Raw genomic sequence first — 21,536 nt, 5'->3', positions numbered from 1 at the left:
CTGTTTTCAACGATCGAAGTATCCGCATGCAGGGCTCGCTGTCCCCCGTCGTATACGGCCGCTTGCAGCACCCTCCGACGCTGTGAACCCGAAGCACGTGGCCACGTGGTGACTTTCTCCGCGCACAGTCGCGGAGAAAATCAAAATGAGGTGTCACCGTGTAGATCTTGATGAAAGGCGTAGACCAACACCACAAAAAGTATATGTTGTCGATCTTAAAACGACGGCGCACGCCGTCAAAGTTTAAAATTTTTTGAAAATTCCAGTTTTTGAGCTTCCAGATTCCAGATTTTCCACTTTTTACAAAAAACTTTTCACCACTGTGTGGCACACAATTTTCCGCAACTTTTAAGGTATATCATTTCAAATTTGGTGGAGAAAAACCCACTAATTTGAATTCTTGATCACTTTATTTGCGGGGCGACTGCGTAAACACTCTGAACGCGTGCGCTTTCAGCTGCGGGCGCGGGCGAGCTTTTATAAGAGCTGTGTAATTGTTACATTATTTTCTTTAACACCCCGTTTTATGATACTAACAATGTAACATAGTGTTCCCACATATGTAGATATCGGTTATTTACATTATAAATATTGATGTCATTAAACCACGAAATAAATTTAATCATATTGGAGATGTCTCTCAACAAGGTAAAACGTAAACTTATTGAAGAGACCAATAAAATCAAACAAATATGTTATTTAAAAAGCGTTGGAAAATGTTTAAAATTGACTAGCCTCGGTTTTTTAGCACCGCCTGCTCTTAACGCTCTTATGGACTTGATGGATACAGTAAAAGATCTTCTTAAGTTGTCAGAGTTTTCCACAAACGAAACATCATGAAGAGGACTTGCCAAAACCATGAAGAACACTAAAAAGAAAAAACTTGTATTATCCGTTGGTAATTATATTATTAGGGATGTGACATTGTACATGAAAAATCGATTTTTAATTAATCGGGGTTTTTTAGCATGAAAAATCTAAAATTATATGTATATTAATAAATAATCCATCTTGTTATAATATTTGTTTTTTTCCTAATTTGCCAATTAATTTCATAATAAACGCCATAAATATTATATCAATAGATTTATTAATTAAAAATAAACAACCGAAATAGTAAGTTCTTATGTAACCAACACAAATTAAAGTAATAGAACAATCAAATTATAAAAGGTTTTTGTTCAAATTAAAATGTTTTTCTCATAAATCAACAAAATTATTATTCAAATAAATAAAAATTAAATTATTCAAAAACTAGAAATCCGTAGGCAACGAGTTCAGGAATAACAGCTTCGGTAAGCGTTTGGATAATATTCGGCTCCCGGAATTTGTTTATATGGCGCCAGCATAAGCATTCCAATTGGAATGGAAAAATAGCAGTTATCAAATCCAGCAGGAGAAAAAAAAATGACATTGGTACTCATAAGTTGCAGTATAATAAGCGCATTAAAAATATATTAACACAACAAAAAAACTGGAAATATCGATGAAACTTACGCCGATAAAATATCAAGCAGATGATTACAATGCACGACCGCATTCTATGGCTCGAATTTCAATTAAAATCTTGAAATAAAATACAGAGACGTAAACTTTATAACAGTAGTTTCAATTATTATTTTTAAATTGAATTGACAAAGGAATCACCAAACCAAAAAAAAGGAGTTTTTTTTTGTAAGTATGTTTATAGTAATTAGTAATATCACTAGTGTAATTGGGCTATATTATGTCCGTTCTAATTAAAGAATAAATAAATAAATGTGATGTAAAAAAAGGTACGTAAGAAAAGAGGTGACCAGGGATGCTACTGGAGACAACCCGCCAACCACCCATGGCCCCACCATCCTCGCGGTTATATGGGCCGAAACGCGGGAGGACGCCCGTTCGGTACTTCCTTTCCCGGGGCGCCTTCTTGACTCCCTACAAATTATTTTCTCTTTTACCTCCTTGTCCCTATCAGTCACTCTCCCCTTTCTGGGGCAGACGGCACAGACACAGCGGATTCCCGTCGCCGATCGTGGTGTCTCCTGTTTTCCACTTCCTCTCTAGTATTCGCGATTTCATCGTCCATGCTGTTGTCGCTCCCCTCCTCGATGCTGGTAGAGTCCTCCTCGTCGGCACGCTCCTCCTGGATTTCCTCCCCTCCGCGTCTCCCTCTTTGACCTCGCCGCTGCACTTCCGAGCAGCTCCTTCGCTTGTGCCACGCGTGCGCGAGCTCCCGCAGTCCTCGAAAGTTCACCTCCGAAGAGACCAGGTCCCGGTAGTACACCGGACCCGCCTCCGCATGCACCATCCCATTCAGCATCTTGCTCCGGAGATCCTCGTACAAACTGCACTCCCACAGAACGTGGTGCGCATCCTCATCACTCTCGCCACATTCACACAAGCTACTGGGGACAATAGGGATGGTAGTTATCTACACTGGACAGCAAATAAACCGGGCCACCCGCTACCTTGGAAGTCTGATTAGATTTTCTCAAAAAGTATAAAACTTACAACTATCAAAATTATACCTGCAGAAAGTGCATTTCATGATGATTAAAATGAATGGAAACTCATTGCGATTAATCAATTAATTAAGTGTTTATTAAGGATTTTAAAAGGAAGAGTCGTTTTCCAGCCATGTTAATCGTTAGTAATCATGAAATGAAAACAAAAATTGAAGCCAGAAACAAAGATAAAATTAAAAAAAAAGTTTTTGGTCAGTATTCAGTATTCCCTCCCCTTGCTCGGATAACTGCCAGCATCCTCGTATTCATCCACCTCACGAGCCTGACGATGAAATCTCGAGGAATTGCCTTCCAATACTCTTCAATTGCAATTCCCAGCTATGGAAGCCTTGTTGGAGCAGGTATTCGGGCTCGAACCCGACGTTTCAGCTCATCCCATAAGTGTTCTATCAGATTCAAGTCCGGGCTTCGAGCTGGCCAGTCCATTGCACGAATGCCCACGTCGCATACATACTAGTGTTGTTATGGATATCCATATCCGTAACCGAATCTATCGGATATCTGAAATAAAAAAATATCCGTAACCGTAACTGAATCCGTAATAAATGTTTTGGATAGTTTCGGATAGGGTAGAGTCTAACTAAATACTACACTCGTACGAATTAACTGTGCACTCCGCTGGAATGCGACACCTTCATCAGTTCACATTTTACAGTTCCTTAAAAAATTAATATCCGTAACCGAAACTATCGGATAATCCGAAATAATTTAATATCCATAACCGTAACCGAAACCGATATTATTTTTTACCAATATCCATATCCATATCCGGATCCGAAATTATATATCCATAACATCCCTAATACATACTGGGTCACCACATGAATAACAAAATATAATCATTTATAGTTTACTTACCTTAGGTTTAGGAAAACAAGAATCCTTTAGTAAGAAGCAAATAAAGAAGTTTAATTAATTAATTCTGGAAAATTATCATTAATATGTTATGAAATTTTCAGTGCATTCGCCCAACCACATCAAGAATACATTCAACAAATTTCCGCAAGTTCCGGTATTTATTTTGATTACCTGGGAAACGTAAAGATAAATGAAGGACAATTGAATGTTTTAATCCCATTGGATATATCTTTTGTAAAACCACATATTGAGAACATCAACTTAGTAATTAATACAGTTAGAAATACTTGCGAAAGAACTTCATTGAACAAAGAATGTTACAACATTTTCGAACCTTTAGTACTACGATACCAAGATATAATAAAGCAATTCTCTGCAATATCTCATCTGTTAGATACGAAAAACAAACGCAGTGCCTGGTTTGCGGGAATCGGTTCAATAATGAAACATATTTTCGGAACTTTAGACGAAGATGATGCAATAGTTTTTGACGAAGCAATAGATTCCTTATTAAATAATGAAAAGAAAATGTCATCATTAATTAAAGAAAATATTCTAGTTACGAACTACATACTTAATAATTTTAATGAAACATTAATGAAAATCCAATTAAATGAACATCTTTTGAATGAAGCTATTTACAAATTCTCTTCGAGAATGAAAAACTTTTCTATCGCTATAGATAAAATTCAAATACAGTTAGATATTAATGGCGTGTTTAGCAACCTTGAAATGTCTATACTTACCTTATCATTCCAACTTGAAGATATAATAAATACTATAATGTTTAGTAGTCAGAATATATTGCATCCAGCAATAATAACGCCAAAACAACTCCACAGAGAACTTATTGATTGGTCCAGACATTTAACCCAAGAATTAGAATTACCAGTTCCACTTGATATCTCCATGATACATATTATTATGAAAATATCAAAGGTATCGCCTTATTATATGAGAAACAAATTGATATTTGTATTACAAATACCATTAGTGTCCAATACGCAATATAAATTATATCATAATATTCCTTTGCCTACCCCGCATATTTCTGATAATCCAGAGTCGTTCAGTTTGATAATTCCCAGTTCAAAATATATCACGATGACTATTGATAAAAACCATTATTTCGATCTGGACAGTTTGAGTAATTGTTTGACTATTAATTATGAACATTACATATGTGATGCTACTAATGTATATGCAACTGATGATAAGGTCACTTGTGAAAGTGAATTGTTATCAAAGGTCATTAATAAAATTCCGAACCAATGCGAAACATTTATATATGGTAAAATAAACATCTGGAAAAAGTTAAATTATAATAGGTGGATATTTGTCCAATCTGATGTAAGCAAGATTATTATAGAATGTTCAAAACTTAGAATACATAAAGAAGTCACCATATCTGGAACAGGTATTTTAACTTTACCCGAATCATGCATTGGATACAATCAAAATACTGTCCTGATGACAAATAAATTTAATAAAAATATAACTTCACGAATTTATACCTTTGATTACAATCTTATCAACGATTCTTGTTGTGATAGATTTAAGTTTAATAAAATTAAAGACAGTGTGTCTCCTATTCGACTTGAAAGAATCGATTTAGACAATTTGAGATCCCAAATAAAAGGGACATATTAAGTAGAAATCTTTTTAATACAGAATTAGATGGGAAAATTCCTCATATAGTCAAATATGGGACACATTATTCAAGTTTAACTATCATTACTTTCGTCGGGATTGTCGGCGGAGTAATTTATATAATAAGTCGTAAAATAATTAAAATTGTGAAAAAGGATAAAGCACCGGATAAAAGTTTAGAAAATATAGAGTCTCAAAATGACGAACAAACGGACAAACCAGATAACTATCCAACACTTAGAAGAAATCTTTAAATGCTCCATAAACTTCGGAAGAAAACTGTCCGAAGTTTACCCCATGGGGGAGGTGTTACACCTCGGCTTAGTAGGGATTATTGATGACTATATTCTAATTGGGATGATCCTCACTCCCTTCATTATAACAAAATGATTATTCAAAAGTTAGTCTATCGGCATACGGCAAGTGGCACACACCACTCATAAGAAACCGGTCCTTTATCTTTTTAACCCCCGACCCAAAAAGAGGGGTGTTATAAGTTTGACGTGTGTATCTGTGTGTCTGTGTATCTGTGTATCTATGTATCTGTGTATCTGTGTATCTGTCTGTGGCATCGTAGCGCCTAAACGAATGAACCGATTTTAATTTACTTTTTTTTTGTTAGAAAGGTGGCTTGATCGAGAGTGTTCTTAGCTATAATCCAAAAAAATTGGTTCAGCCGTTTAAAAGTTATCAGCTATTTTCTAGTTTTCTTGTAGAAAAGAAGGTTAGATAACCCTTAGGTTCATAATATTCAAGTGTTATTTGACAAATGTCAAGCTGTCAAGATGGACGTTGCCTAGATATACATAATTATTTATTTGAAAATAATTTGTCGGGGGTGTTGAAAATTTTTAATTTACACTTGTTTAAACCAACTAATTGTAAATTTTCAAAGTGATTAAATCTTAAAATAAATAATATCTTTTTATTTAAAAGACATTTCCCGGGAATCCTATAACAGTTCGTAGTACTCTTGTGGAGTACTATTTCATTGTAAAGCGCGGTCTCGTCGCGTTGATCGGAGAAGTTATTGATTAGGGCTGTCCTGATCCCCATCCATTTGTCCATGAACAAGTCAAAAACCAAGATAATGACGAATAAAGTACAAGAAGACATAGAAGTAGATGGAGAAAAGATAGAATATGTCACACAATACATCTACTTAGGACAAACTATCTCTTTCAAAGACCAAATAGACCTAGAACTAGAAAGAAGAGTGACTTGGGCCTGGAAAAGGTACTGGTCACTAAAAGAAGTCATGAAAAGTAAACACTTCCCTATAGCAGCCAAAAAGAAAGTTTATAATATTTGCATTCTCCCATGCCTGACCTATGGTTGTCAGACCTGGGCCCTCTCGCAGAAAAACCTGCAGAAGCTGAGAACTTGCCAAAGAGGAATGGAAAGAAGTATGTTAGGTTTCACTTTAAAGACAGGAAAAGATCGAACGACATAAGAAAGACCACTAAAGTGCAAGACATAATTGAGACAGTCAAAAGGTTAAAATGGCGGTGGACAGGTCATATGACAAGGGAGAGCAACGAAAAATGGACACAGAAAATAACCGAATGGCTACCTCGAGATGGAAAAAGGAAAAGAGGGAAACAATACAGGCGATGGGAAGACGACATTAGAAAAGTAGGAGGAGCAACTTGGAAAAGGGTAGCGCGAGACAGGCAAAGGTGGAAGTTGCTAGAAGAGGCCTATGTGTCAACAGGACACGCTGATAGTTGAAAATATTCAACTACCAGCAATAAAGGCTATAATATATAATATAATAATATAATCCCTATCCAGTTCTCTGATATACCGTTTGAATTTATGAACCTCGCCGCCGGACCGGTGACCTTGTTGAGGATAGAGTTGATTAAACTTAGGTTAGTGAGTTCGGACCCGGGTTTGGTCCCTATGTAGTGACTCACTAACTGGTCACAAATGCTTATAAATCGAGGTAGAACGTGCGGGTTCCCACTTCCCGTCGAATTCGGGAACTACGCGTACGGCCTTAAGTATAGTGTCTGGGTCGTGACTCGCCATGGTCGCTTCCCTTATTGTCTCTAACCTACTTATATCTAAATTAAATCTACAGGAGGTCCTACTCGATGCAGGCCCTCCTGGGTTCGATTCCCTAGGATGGAAAATCGTGGAAAATTATGAAATAGGGGGAGTAAGGACACAGGCAAGTTCTATGAACTTACATAAACATTTCCTCTGGGCTTGAATCGATTTTCGGATTCACCTCGGCTTGTGCTTGTAGGTTCTTCTGTAGGATCTTGAGGAAGTGGTCACGACACGACGACTGCTTCTTCTTGAGTATCCTATCGACTGCGCCAGTGAAGGAAGTCACAGCCGAAGGGCCCAAAAAACTATGTACCTACTTTATTACTTTAATTAAATATATGTATAGGGTGTTTGGTAATACATATAGTCAAGAAAATGTTAGACAGAATATCTTGCGATGACTGTCGCAAAGCACTTTTAGTGAAAATACATAAGGATCATGATTATATCATAGACATAGGGGAACCTGTTGTACCTTGACACCCTTTGTACCTAGAGCCACTTAGTTTTTTGAAATGTTCGCGCCTTTTTTCCGTCTCTTTGTCTATGGTATAGTGAACTTTGACAAGACTAATCAACATGAAGTTAGTTGCAGGCGGCCATTGCGTCGAGTTTGCATGGGAGATCACTTTAACGTTTTCGCTGCAGAAAAGTAAGATATTTAATATTTTTCATTTCTTTCATTACTTCTGTTATTTACTACATAATTTTTTAAAACCATTTGATTCAAACAAGTACTTTAGCCAAGTTTAGAATATAGTATGCTTATTTGAGTTAATCGTAACCTCCATATTTGCAAGTGCGAATAAACATAGAAGGGTAGGGGTGTTGTACCTTGACCATAGTAAAACAGTTGTACCTTGGTCATATGGTCAAGGTACAGTACATTCAAATGTATTCTTGTTAATTCTGTTTAGGAACGCACATAGGTACTTAGGTATTAATTTGTTGTTTTTTATACAGGTAAAATGCCTCGTAGCAAAAACAACATCAAACGGACTCCTATTGCTAAAACAGCACTTTCTAGTGCTATTAAACTAATTAAAGAAAAAAAATTCTCATTAAGAGGGGCTGCCAAACAATTCAACTTGTCAAGATGTACTTTAAAGAGGCATTATGAACACTGCTTGAAGACTGGTAAAGATGCGAGCGACCTTCATGATAATTTAGCCGTGAAAAAAGTTTTTACAGGTGACGAAGAGCTCTTGCTTGTGGATTACATACAAGAAGCAGCAAAATTACAGTATGGACTCACTTTAAAGGACGTTAAGAAGTTGGCATATGAGTTCGCGACGAAAAACAATAAAAAATATCCAGCTCAATGGGACAAAGACCAAATGGCTGGGGAGTACTGATTACGTCTTTTCCGTAAACGACACCGAAAGCAATTAGCTTTACGCAAGCCTGAAGCCACTAGTCTTGCCCGTTCTACAGCATTTAATAAACAAAATGTGCCTTTTGAGAACAAAATGTGACTTTTGAGAATTACAAAAAAGCTTTGTCCAAATGCCCACAATTAAGAGCGATTGATATTTGGAATGTGGATGAAAGTGGCATTTCAACAGTCCATGTTCCACCAAAAATATTAGCACCCAAAGGTGTCAAACAAGTGGGTGCAATGACGAGTGGAGAAAAAGGAAATACAGTCACAATGATAGCTGCAATAAATGCAGGAGGTGGATTCATTCCTCCTATGCTCATATTTCCGCGTGTAAATTTCAAGGACTTTATGCTTATTGGAGCTCCTGATGGAACTATTGGTGGAGCTAATCCTTCTGGATGGTCTAATGAAGCGTTGTTTCTACAATTTTTCAAACACTTTATTCAATATGTAAAACCATCAAAGGATTATCCAACCATTTTACTACTTGACAATCATGAAAGTCACATTCAAATACCAGTTATAGAATTGGCCAGAGAAAATAGCGTCATCCTTGTAACTTTCCATCCACATACGAGTCATAAATTTCAACCTTTGGATAAGACTGTATTCGGTCCTTTTAAGAAATACTGTAACACTGCAGCAAATGAATTAATGTTGACACCCGGTCATGTGGGTAAACCACTGACAATTTATGATATTGCCGGTCTTGTTGGAAAAGCTTTTCCACAATCTTTTACTCCCTCAAATATTATTCAGGGTTTTAGGAGTACAGGATTACACCCACTAAATGAAAATATATTTGGAGAACATGAGTTTATGCCATCAAACGTAACTGACCGACCCTTCCCTGTATGTGAAAACGAGCCTCATGCTGGGACCTCATCTGAAGAAACGAATGAAATTCTTGAACAGCTAGATTGTAACGAACAGCATCTTCCTGGAGAATCCACTCAAAAATGCAAAGAAATTCTTGAAACCTCGTCGCAAGAAAACACACCAGGATGTTCCAATGTTGTAACGCCATCTATGATTAGACCGCACCCAAAAGCTGAACCAAGAAAAGGCAGACAGAAAGGAAAGTCAAGGATACTAACTGAAACTCCGGAAAAAAATTAAAATAAAAAATTAGAAAGAATAAAGGCAGCAAGACAAAATAAAAAACTTAAAATAGATAAGAAGGTAAAAGTACAGAAACTAAAAGAAGTTAAGAAAAAAAATTTAAAAGAAGAATCAGAAACATCAGAAGATGAAAACGAAAGCTTTTCTGTGCGAGATTCAGATGCTTCAGAAGGGTTTTTATCTTCTGAGGAAGAACCATTAAGCAATTATTTTGAAGGAAATAAAGAGAATAGACACGCAAACAATTTTGAAGATGGTGATTACGTTATCTTTATATACGAAGGTGAATACTTTGTTGGCCAAATAGTGTCTGTCAGTGAAGAGGGTGCTCTTATAAAATCCATGAAGAAGTCGCTAAAAAACTGGAAATGGCCAGAAAAAGAAGATCTCAACTTATACCAATGGTTAGATATTAAGGAAAAAATAAAAAGTCCAAAAAAAATTAATTCCAAGAGGGAATATTACTCAGTTCCTGAAATGAATAAATACTCGGAGTTTATTGATTAATTAAGAAACGCTTAGTCCAAATATTAGTCAGTAAGAAGAGAATAAAGACTTGTTGCTAATGTGATTAAAATGTTTGAGTTAGGTGTTACGAAAAACACTGATTTTATTCATATAAATTCTGTTAATTGATATATCATAGATATTAGATAAGCTTATAAAGATACTTATAGACGTGTTGAAGCCGGAAATAATAAAAATATTTGCTATTTGTCGAGAAATATGGATTTTAATTTATGAGTTCTAACTATGACCAAGGTACAACATAGGCGGATCTAGGTACATCACCACTGTTGTACCTTGATCAACTTTCCAAACTTTTTTTAGTTTATGAACCACATTAGTTCGTCTAACAGCTAAAATTTGTTTAATCGCAATATTTATAACCGTTTTTTTTTTTCAAAAAATCGTTGAATGAAAAAGTGACCAAGGTACAACAGGTTCCCCTATGCGAATTCTCCTCTTTTACTGCGTTTGTTGACAAAGGTAGCTTAAAATATGCTTCCAAACTTGTATTTGAAGTAGTGAAATACGCAGAAGAATTGTTTACTACTACTGCTCACGAAGCTTGGCAAGACATGTACAAAAATAAATTAGTCAACATGGCTGTGCAATAATACTTTTACCCTAATATAAATACTATTTTTGTCCCGCCTCATCCACCCCTGTCGATAAGATGTGAAAATAGGCACGAGGTAGAAATGATCAAGTGTTTAACAAATAAATATCTAAATAATTCGACGCCTGACCTAATACTGACGGACAATGTTACCCTCCACGACTGCGTCCTAGACGAGTTGTTCCGTGCAGCCGCTTGAAGCTGGAGGGCGCCTCTGCCGCGCGGCGCGTGCGCAGCAATGGCTAGTCACTGAGTTCTATGTGTAATAATGATTTTATATTAAACCATTATTCATTATTCTTAATTTTTAGAATCCTGTGTCTTGGTATTATCAGAAGACCCACTAGATATTGAAATTGATGACAAGTTGGAATCACTTTCAACACTACTGGATCTTCTCGCGAGTCTCTTCTTTAACTCATCTATTAAATTGATGTTATGACGAGGATCTTGTGGAGGTGATTTACTAGTGGATGGTTTAGGAGATGAAGATGTTAGCGGAGAGCCTCTGTTGGTTCCAGAATCCACGAGATCGGTTAAGATAGATAAAGACCGTTGAACTTCTTCATGGTCTTCTTTATTAATTGTTCTGCGAATCTGCATCCCTATCCAACCTAAAGCATCCCTTAGATTAGTAGGGATAGACCCAATTGCAAATGGAAGACCAGTAGGAAGTGGAGGTGGCAGTGGTGGTGGAGGTGGTGGTTGGAAGTCAGTTTGAGAAGTCCCTGTTGTGGATGTCCAAAAAGGTGGTGATTGATCCACTGACATACGGGATGCTATGGGACTAACCCCCGAATAGTGAATGAGGGCATTACCTATCTTTGCTTCCTCAGTCCCACTATTACTACCCGGGGAAGTTAGTTTACCAGGTTTGAAATAGCCGTGGATAATGGATGAATTTGGACAGACCGCACTTTATTTAGCCAATCAATCTGAGGCACCATTTCATCCAGGAAAGCAAATTTTCCTTCAGCATTACCGGTCTGAGTGGGAGCAAATGCTGGATTTCAAGGATTGGTTACAGCCTGTCAAAGATGATACGACGAAGGCCTATTGTAAGTACTGCAAGTGCGAGATGATTGCAAAAGTCCATTGTTTAAAGTTACATATTTTGTCAATAAAGCATAAGAAAGCTATAGAACCAGTAAAAAGTCAAAGAACAATTAATTTTCCCAAAGTTAAAAAAGATCTAAATACACAGAGAGCAGAATCTTCACTAGCGATGTTTGTGTGCGCGCATTGTTCGATTATGGCTGTCGATCATTTATCAAACTTATGTAAACACCGATTCGGTGATAGCAAAAGTGGAGACTTACGAGTCCATCGTACAAAATGCACAAATATTATAAAAAATGTTTTGGCGCCTCATTTTATTGAAGAAATTGTGTCAGATTTGGGAGACCAAGAGTATAGTCTCTTGCTCGATGAGTCCACGGATATTTCTGTAAGCAAAATGTTGGGAGTATCGATCAGATATTTCAGCCGATCTTTAAAAACAATAATATCCACATTTCTGGGGTTGGTCGAGATTGAAGATGGCACTGCAAACAGCATAGTCAACGGTATTAAAGGATTATTGTTAGTTTTGAATATTGAAATAAAAAAAATGATCGGTATTGGCACAGATAATGCTACGGTGATGACAGGCACTAACAACGGAGTACATGCCCTATTAAAAAATGAAACTGGTAATGATAATTTGGTATTAGTTCGCTGCGTGTGCCATTCATTACAGTTGGCTTTATCGCATGCTTCGGAAGAAACACTACCACGGAATGTTGAATTTCTAATAAGAGAAACCTACAATTGGTTTAGTCATTCTTCGAACCGTCGACTATATTACAAAAATATCTACCAAACAATTAACTGTGGCTCCGAACCATTGTTAATTCCACAGATGTGTAACACCCGATGGATATCAATTGAACCAGCAGTCAACCGTATTCTGGAGCAATGGGTGGAATTAAAACTCCTGTTTGAAGTTGCTAGGCGCGATAACCACTGCTATATGGCAGAAACACTATACTCCATGTATAATGATCCTGTGAATCATTTGTATTTATTGTATTTCAAACCTATTTTGGAGGAAGTCCAAACTGTGAACAAGCTATTTGAAAGCAACAATATTGACCCAACAAAACTTTACAAAGATTTGTGTGCCTTAGTTCAATCTACAAGTCGGCGTATTTTGAACCCAACTGCGAGAGTCGATATTTTTACACAAAATATAGAAAGTTATTTGGATCCGAAACCGTACATGGGATATGCTTTTGAAACAAAATTACGGGAATACAACCTTCAACCTGAAGTGGAAAATAATTTACGTCAACGTTGCCTGAATTTCACACTGAAACTTGTTTCAGAGCTGCGTTCTAGATTACCAATTAATTTTAATATACTTGAGAAAGTATCTTTATTTTCAGTACCTAGAAGAAACTTTAAAAGCAGTCAAGCCTTCTCTAATCGATATTGCCCAAGAATTCCGAGTGGATGCATCTACAATGGATAGGCTCATGTCTCAATGGAGAAACATAGTGCACATTAAATGGGAACGCACATCTTCCACTGTAGAATTCTGGAATGAAGTAATTGATTACAAAGATGCAGGTGGTAATAACCCCTTTGCAGATTTATCTCAGTTAGCAATATCATTATTATCACTACCTCATTCCAACGCAGAAATTGAACGCGTTTTCAGCCAAATGAATATAGTCAAAACTAAACTTCGCAACCGTTTGTCGATAAAAACTTTAAATGCCATTCTATACGTCAGATTCGGCCTAAAGAGGGCAGGGAAATGCTGCTATTCTTACACAGTTCCGGATAACGTACTGCGCTCTATAGGTACCAAGGAGAGTTATAGTCTTGAGAATAAGGCTTCCACGTCTACATGCACATCAGCTGCCGAGCCTGCCGATGAAGACGAAGATATTAACATTTTATTTAGTAACATAGTCGATTAAAATGTTGAATAAATCAAAATTATGTTGATTAATAAACATTTAAAATTAAATGATGTTGTATTTGACATTGAAAAATGTTAGCTTATTTTCTGGCAATATTATAAAGCAATTAGCATAATTTTGGCAAAATTTTAACATCAGTTTAGCAAGTTTTAGATTCACCTTGTTGGCAACACTGCTAGTCAGCACTCTCGAATCATTTCAAGGTGACACGCGTGGCAGTGTGCATCTCAAAAGTATAACGTGTTCCTGTTTTGGGAATTCAGGAACACAATGTCCCTTTACCTGCACTACCAACTACTCCGGTGATCCCGTAAACCCGTTATACGGGTAAGTACTGAATTATTCGCCGTAGGATAGTTTTATTTCGTAGCTAACCCACGCGTCATGGGTGGATGACCTTGCATTGTTCCTTAGAAAATTATTTTACCATATTTTACTGTATTAAGCCAATGCAAGCTTTTCATTTTGTTTAAATAATCATTTAATCGTGTTTAAGATTACATTAGCCTTTTACAATATACCTAGCTACTTAGTTGTAAATTATAATTAGCTGCTAGCTGCCTTCTGCATTTAGTATAATCTTTTCTGTTGTATTAAAATATTAATGTTAACGTAGCTTCACTCTCTTCCTTGTAACTCCGTCTGATTGTGACCACGCACACTACCATCTCACGCTGTGCTTTCGCTGCTTATGCCGCGTGGTTCACGGTCAGACGCGTAGTGAGAAATCTTGCTCACCCACTGGAATGTGTGTTCCAGGTTCTTCGTACCACCTCGAGCTTCCTCGTGCTTACCAGTGCTACTTGATTCTTCGTGGATCTCGCTGCCGCTTCCACGCAAGGCACGCTTACTCGTGACACCCACTCCTGGTGTCACGAACTTCCAGGCGCACCTCGTCGCACCCTCTTCTAGTGTTACGAACCTCTCCGCACCTGGCCAGCGGCCTGCCATCATTTACAACCAGCGCGCATTCCATCGCACCTGAAGACCATCTCGCCGGGTTCCGCTACATCCGAGACATCACCCACGGCAGAGCAGGGAAGTACCGCCTACTGCAAGCCTTAGAGACTATAGTGAGGCCAGCGAAAACCTACGACCCTACCTACCGCTGAAATAAATTCTTGTGTTGACTTTGGGGTGTTTCTTTATTCTCATCACCACTGACTTAAGCCCCCAAACGTCACAACATTTAACAATTTTACGTCCAAAAGTTAAAGCTTGGTGTCAGAGTCTAATACGGGTCGCTTAAAAGGTCGGTTAATAGGGCCGGCCCATAATAAGTCCTACGGAATGTTTAGTTTTACTAACGGGGAAACTGCGTACATATCGGACGTGAAATTTTCTTGCTTTAATTTTTAAATACAATTTGGAAAGTTTCCCTTACTTGTAAATAACTACAAACCTGACATTGGATTGTCTATGTAAAGCCAGACGAGAGTAAAAAAAAAAAGTTTTACTATATACTTATGCACAATTTTTTCCATATTTGTAAATTTTTTTCATTTTTTATTCGTGACTTCATGAGTTAATATCCTGTTGTATTTTCTGCTTTGTTCATCTGTTTTTGATTTGCTCAATCGTATTTATTTCCTTTTCAGAATATTTAAAATAATTCTGGAACCTCCATCTAAAAAACGTCGAGGGCTTTGGTCGCTTGAGCAATTACGAGATGCAATGGCTGCTTTTCATGGAGGACTTATGTCACAACGTACGGCGACTGCGTGATATTCTATTCCAAGAAGAACTTTGGTTAATCACTTGAAGTCAGGAAAAGTGGAAAAACAAACAGGACGTCGCACAGTTTTAACTAAACAGCAAGAAAATGATTTGGCGGCGAGAATCAAAAGGCTTGCTTCCGTAGGATTTCCTTAACCGCAAAATGTTATTCGTCGGCAAGCTTATGTGTTTTGTAAACAACATAATATTTCAAACAATTTCAGTCCAACACCGCTGGTAAAGACTGGTTAAAGTTATTTTTAAAACGACATCCCGATATATCAAAACGCAAGATATTTCAAATCTTAAAACCAGGAAGTGCACAGAAGCTTAACGAACCTATTGTTATGCAACATTTTGCTGAATATAAGAAAATACATATACGAAGAGCTAGAGATTGGACAACATCCGTCTTTATTTGTATCGGGTATGGTAGGGTTAGAAACTTTGCAGACAAGGAGAACCAGAGCCATTCCGGTACACTATTACCTGTGGTGTAGTATAGCCCTTAAGTAATATATGTGTTTAAATTGACGGAGTCAACGAATAAAGCTCGAACTAAGAGGACATGTTTACTTTCCATACTCCCCGCGCACCCCGCACACCTCATGGCGACCGCTGCCTAAGGCTGCCAGTCCACCAGAGCGGAGCGAGGCAGCGGAGCCGAGAAACGGAGAAATATTAACCAATAGGATTGCACAAAATCTCCGCTCCTCTTAAGTGGACAGGGACTTGCGAGCTAGTTTAAAATTTCATATAAAACCGGTAAGCGGAGCGGGGAAACGGAGCGGGGAAACGTGCGGGGATGCGGAGCGGGGAAGCGAGTGCGGGCGCGGGCGCACTTTGCGCCGGCAGTGTGCCGCCGTATTCCGACCAGTGCGTATGTGACCGAAGATAATGGATGAAAAACTTATTGAAAGTGTGAAAAAGTTTCCGTGCATTTGGAACACATCTTCAGAATTTTACAAATGCAACGAAACAAAAGATGCTGCGTGGGACCAAATTATCATTGAAACAAACATATCGGATGGTAAATAATATGTATCTTTATTCTATAATACCTTCTAGTAGGTACATATTGATATCTTTTTTTTTATTTAACAAAATAATACCTAAATAATGTCCGCAGCTGGCCAAATTATCTATATCTGTCTCACATCACTGACTATTATAGATTCTTTTCAAAATTCGAGTATCTTGCCATGGTACCTTCCCCTGATTATTAAAGTATGAACAATACATTTCACGAACTTGATAACCATCGTTACTAGAATGTTGTGTTTCTATAATATCACCAACTGATAATAATGATTGCTCCATGTTATTTTCAATATTGTTTATATAATTAGGTTGTCTTTGAATTAAATAATTGTGCAAAACACATGTTGCTTTTATTACCTTGTCAACTGTTTCTATTTTGCATTCAAAATCTTTATGATACACGTACCACTTTCTCGTCAATACACCGAAAGTTGCCTCAACAATACGACGTGCTCTTGATAATCGGTAATTAAAAATTTTTTTTTCTGCGTTAAGTCCATCACGTGGGTAAGGCCTCATAAAATTTTCCATTAATGGAAAAGCTTCGTCTCCTATAAATACGAACGGCATTTTTGCTCCACCTTGATAAAATGGTACCGGCTGAGGTAAATTCAATCTCTTTTCTTTTAGACTCTTTCCGAAAATGCTGTTATCAAAAATTCCTGCATCAGAAAATCTTCCCATAGATCCCACATCAGCCATTATGATTTTCCTTTTGGCATCAGCTAAACACATCAATACTACAGAAAATCTCTTTTTGTAGTTGAAAAACGAGGACCCGGTTTTCGAGGGAGCCTTGATATATACGTGCTTGCCATCAAGAGCACCTATACAATTTTTAAATTGCCATAGTTCATCAAAATCTTTTGCGATTTCTTTCCAGTCGTTTTCTGTTGGTTGTGACATGACAAGAGGTTGCAATATATTCCATAAAGCATCACAAACCTCCTCAACAATTCTTGATGTAGAATGACATCTTTCATAAATAAATTCAATATTATAACAGATGAACAAAATGGATTCTTAAAATCCAAATCAACAACTAGTGCTGTTTATACATTAATGAGTACAATAACAACTAATATAGATAGAAAAAAACCAACTACAGTAATATTTTTTGACCTTAGTAAAGCATTTGATCTTGTTGACCATAATATACTAATAAATAAAATAGAAAAATATGGTATCAGAGGTGTGGCATTGGATTGGATAAAAAGCTATTTACATAACAGAAAACAGTGCGTTGAAGTGACTAGAATAGATGAAAAATTCGAAACAAAAACATATAAATCTGATTTTCAATATAACAAATCTGGGGTACCTCAAGGCAGTGTTTTGGGCCCTTTATTATTTTTACTCTATATAAATGACCTGCCCAATATAACTGACTATAAATGTATTTGATACACTTTTCAATCCAATTCTAAAATTCTCTCCCATCGTTGTAAATGACTGGCCGGTTGCTAAATACCTAAAAAAAAACGTATTTAATTGTACTTCGCGTAAGTGATGTAATATTTTTGTCATAAATAGACCATGTAATACATTTTTGTGTTTGTTGATTGTTTCAGTTACAACTGCCAAGTCGCGCTGGAAACAACTGAGAGATAACCATCGGGATGCCTTAAAAAGACAAAATGCAACAAGGAGTGGACAGGCTAGAAAACAACGAAAAGAATGGAAATATCAAAAAGCCATGTCATTTTTATTGCCTTACATGAGTAACAGAGACCGGTCAACAAATTTTACGCCCCTGGACCACTCAGTAAGCGAAACTTCAAATCCGCCAAATACCATTGAAGAGAGTTCACGGGAATCATGCAATTTTTTGCCATCAAATTCAAATAATCTTCCTTTTGCCGATGATCCTAAGAATCCAACAGCTTCGGAATCTCTTCCATCAACATCCAAAAAAAGAAAGAACGATGAAATTCTAGATTATTTAAAAAAAAATCAAGAACGCCGCGAAGTGTTGGAACGAGAACGGATAGAACTTAAAAACATGATGTCAGCCAGTGATAAATACGATGAAATAGACTTATTTTTTTTAAATTTGGCTGCATCGACAAAAAAGCTGCCGTATTATTTTCAACTTCAAATTAAAAAAACCTGCTTTAATGCGGTAATGTCAGCTGAAGAAAGTAATCTTCAACATAGTTGGTATTCTCCGAATAATTATGGTTATTCTACAGGCTCAACACCTACATCAGATAACATCAACACTAGTATCGATACTCCTAGTGCTTCAGATAATATCAACACTAGTATCAATATTCCTAGTGCTTCAGATAATATCAACACTAGTCTTAATATTCCTAGTGCTTCAGATAATACCAACACTAGTGTCAATATTCCTAGTGCTTCAGATAATATCAACACTAGTCTTAATATTCCTAGTGCTTCAGATAATACCAACACTAGTGTCAATATTCCTAGTGCTTCAGATAATATCAACACTAGTCTTAATATTCCTAGTGCTTCAGATAATACCAACACTAGTGTCAATATTCCTAGTGCTTCAGATAATATTAACACTAGTATCATTAATCCTAGCGCTTTACAAATTCCAACAACCCAGGATATTGAAACATCTGCAGCAGAGCCAACAGAACCCAATGAAAATGCGGTCAATTTTGAGACAGATTACGATTTTTAAATTAATATAACATGGCTTCTATAACTGTATGCAAAAATAAAAGTTACTTTGATTTAAAATGTGTACTTACTTTAAACACACCGCTAATCTTTCACGGCTACTAATTGAATTTCTGTAATTTGTGTCTTGTTTCCGAATATATGGTTCAATCAGGGAGTGAAGTTCATAAAAAGTACATCTTGAAACTCTATAAGAATTTTCGAAAGTTTCTTCATCAGCTGTTTGGAAAAAAGTAAAATATTCACTGTGTTCTGAACGATGTTTGATATGATTTCTTAACCAAAATCTATGTTTCCTCATAGAATTGTTCAAATGGTATATGGTAAGTATTTCGGCTTCTTCTGACTCCAACTCTTCTTCCTCAAGCAATGTAAGGTAATAATGTATCAACTTTTTCGATGGCATGTCTGCTATCACTGACATTTCGCGTAGAACTAAACCAATCGCCCCACGCCGGGAGCTCGAAATCACTCGTCGCGTACTTGCTGCCTAGCTCCGCATATTGAAAAACACAGCAACTCCGCTCCGCATTACTTCCTCACTCCGCTCCGCAGCCTCGCTCCGCTCCGGTGGACAGTCACAGTACGCAACTCCACTCCGCATTAGTCCGTTTCTCGGCTCCGCTGCCTCGCTCCGCTCTGGTGGACTGGCAGCCTAAGCGAACGCGGCGCCTGGCCGTCGCCGGGCATCGAGTGACGGGCGAAATCTGCTGAGGAGGCGGATTCCTGTGTGCTTCCGCGCATCAAGTCAGAGCGTTTACAATTTAAAGTAATCACACTATAATATTATAAAGGAGAAAGTTTGTATGTGTGTGTGTGTGTGTGTGTGTGTGTGTGTGTGTGTGTGTGTGTGTGTGTGTGTGTGTGTGTGTGTATGTTTGTTTCTCCTTCACGCAAAAACTACTGGACGGATTGGGCTGAAATTTAGAATGGAGATAGATTATACCCTGGATTAGCACATAGGCTACTTTTTATCCCGGAAAATCAAAGAGTTCCCACGGGAATTTTAAAAAACCTACATCCACGCAAACGAAGTCGCGGGTATCAGCTAGTAAGTAATACTTAAGCCGTGTACTTCGTGTCGTGAACTAAAAATGGGAACTAAGTGCAGCAAATGCAATTGTGAGCAAAAAGAGGTGGTTGTTAATCAACATGGAATTGATCAAAGTGCGGATATAACTACGCATTTCTACACTAACAACATTCTACTTTCAACAATCATAGGCATGTGCGTACTAGCCATGGTGGTCATCGCCTTTAGAAGTTACAAAAAATGTCACGCTGAAATGGTACGATACATGGAAAGAAAGGGGAATTGTTGGCTATCCCTGTTGTACCAAACCATGCTGCAGTCGTGGCAGTAGATTCAATAGAACAAGTGGATGGATTGATGCACCTACCTTCAGAGACTGGTTCATTACAAGTTTCTTACCACATGCTGATAGGCTCGACGGACGAAAGGTGCTAATCGGCGACAATTTGTCGTCCCATCTCAAATCTGATGTATTGGAAAAATGTCAGTCTCACAATATAAGCTTCATTTGTCTTGTGCCTAACTCCACACACATATGCCAACCCTTTGATGTGGGGTTCTTCCGTCCAATGAAGACTGCATGGCGAAAGACACTTGAAGAATGAAATCGTTTATTAATTATTTAAAAATAATAGAAGCCAAGCCTATGAGACCCATAGCAAAAAAAATTAAAATTTTAATGGATTTGCAAGACAGAAATCAAGAACACAGAGATCTGGAAAGTGTGCGTAATATTATTGATTATTATCCAAATGATGAACATTTAGTGAATGAGTGCATTCAGTTAAAATCTTATTAACTGCAGTCTAAGGGCCGATTTCACCGACAAAACTAAACGCGATTAGTTCACGCTAAACTCAGTTTACACACATAACTGAGTTTAGGGCCATAGTTTGCATTTCACCGACGTCAATTAAACGCAGTTAAAGCTAAACTCGGTTTAAATTCTAAACCACCAATTTTCGACGTTTAGCTCAGTTAAACCGAGTTTAGAGAGCTTTCAAGTGTATATTTTCATACTAATGTAAACTAATCTTTGCTGATTATCAATATGAAAAGAGCATTGGCATTAGCTTTTGATGATAGTGATGCTGATGTAATAATATGTTGTTCGTCGTCCAAGATGGATGGCAAGAGAAGAAGCACTTCGACTCTTCACGCTTTTCAGCCAATGAAGCCGCGTTGGTTTTTTTATTTTCGACAATGTTGAAGTGTCTTTCGACGACTTCAGCAAGAGCCAATTTTTCGCTGGCGGCAAAAGTGGCGTCTCTTTTTCTTTTTGACATAACTAGTAGCAAAGTAAAAACAACAACAACTAACAATACAAAATAACGACAAAATTAATAAAACAAAATACTATAACAAAAAAACTTATATTGATATCAATTTCAAATACTTAAATAATAAAAACTTTGAAAAG

At 37.2% G+C, this 21,536-nt stretch overlaps 4 protein-coding genes across 5 annotated transcripts in view; 2 read left to right on the top strand and 2 right to left on the bottom strand.

Annotated features, from left to right (window-relative positions):
• Positions 1-1,719: 1,719 nt before the first annotated feature.
• Positions 1,720-21,536, bottom strand: part of LOC123878693 — a 317,944-nt gene continuing 298,127 nt past the window's right edge. Inside the window, exon 2 of the mRNA XM_045926009.1 lies at positions 1,720-2,382. Within this exon, the coding sequence (XP_045781965.1) occupies positions 1,961-2,305 (345 nt within the window). The 5' untranslated portion in view covers positions 2,306-2,382 and the 3' untranslated portion in view covers positions 1,720-1,960. The remainder of the gene's footprint in view (positions 2,383-21,536) is intronic.
• Positions 1,754-21,450, top strand: LOC123878631. 2 transcript variants are annotated; one of them, XM_045925943.1, is made up of 3 exons: positions 1,754-1,765; positions 3,418-4,718; positions 21,412-21,450. In XM_045925943.1, the coding sequence occupies exons 2-3, from the start codon at positions 3,810-3,812 to the stop codon at positions 21,433-21,435; spliced, it is 933 nt and encodes a 310-aa protein (XP_045781899.1). In that variant the 5' UTR covers positions 1,754-1,765; positions 3,418-3,809; the 3' UTR covers positions 21,436-21,450. The 2 variants fall into 2 exon arrangements, with proteins under 2 accessions (XP_045781899.1, XP_045781898.1); XM_045925942.1 differs by lacking the exon at positions 21,412-21,450 and having other exon boundaries at positions 3,418-5,045.
• Positions 16,285-19,573, top strand: LOC123878630 (dentin sialophosphoprotein-like). Its single transcript, XM_045925941.1, has 2 exons — positions 16,285-16,417; positions 18,000-19,573. Exons 1-2 carry the CDS (start codon positions 16,285-16,287, stop codon positions 19,082-19,084), a joined length of 1,218 nt encoding a protein of 405 aa, XP_045781897.1. The 3' UTR covers positions 19,085-19,573.
• Positions 16,417-19,507, bottom strand: LOC123878676. The gene is made up of 3 exons (XM_045925989.1): positions 19,155-19,507; positions 17,834-17,899; positions 16,417-17,392 (listed from the first exon to the last, which is right to left on the bottom strand). Exons 1-3 carry the CDS (start codon positions 19,505-19,507, stop codon positions 16,546-16,548), a joined length of 1,266 nt encoding a protein of 421 aa, XP_045781945.1. The 3' UTR covers positions 16,417-16,545.

Source organism: Maniola jurtina, chromosome 26 (genome assembly GCF_905333055.1).
Source record: "Maniola jurtina chromosome 26, ilManJurt1.1, whole genome shotgun sequence".
NCBI lineage: Eukaryota > Metazoa > Arthropoda > Insecta > Lepidoptera > Nymphalidae > Maniola > Maniola jurtina.
The sequence above is the reverse complement of the archived record's forward strand: the minus strand, read 5'-3'. Positions and strand labels throughout refer to the sequence as shown.

What these genes read in the sequence shown, in the direction of transcription:
- LOC123878631 (XM_045925942.1), top strand. Translation starts at nt 3,810, where the DNA reads ATGAAACATATTTTCGGAACTTTAGACGAAGATGATGCAATAGTTTTT.
- LOC123878630 (XM_045925941.1), top strand. Translation starts at nt 16,285, where the DNA reads ATGGATGAAAAACTTATTGAAAGTGTGAAAAAGTTTCCGTGCATTTGG. An exon ending in TGAAACAAACATATCGGATG is followed by an intron (nt 16,418 to 17,999) that starts GTAAATAATATG and finishes TGATTGTTTCAG; the next exon opens with TTACAACTGCCAAGTCGCGC.
- LOC123878676 (XM_045925989.1), bottom strand. Translation starts at nt 19,507, where the DNA reads ATGTCAGTGATAGCAGACATGCCATCGAAAAAGTTGATACATTATTAC. An exon ending in AGATTAGCGGTGTGTTTAAA is followed by an intron (nt 17,900 to 19,154) that starts GTAAGTACACAT and finishes GTTTTTTTTTAG; the next exon opens with GTATTTAGCAACCGGCCAGT. An exon ending in AGAATTGGATTGAAAAGTGT is followed by an intron (nt 17,393 to 17,833) that starts ATCAAATACATT and finishes ATGTCATTCTAC; the next exon opens with ATCAAGAATTGTTGAGGAGG.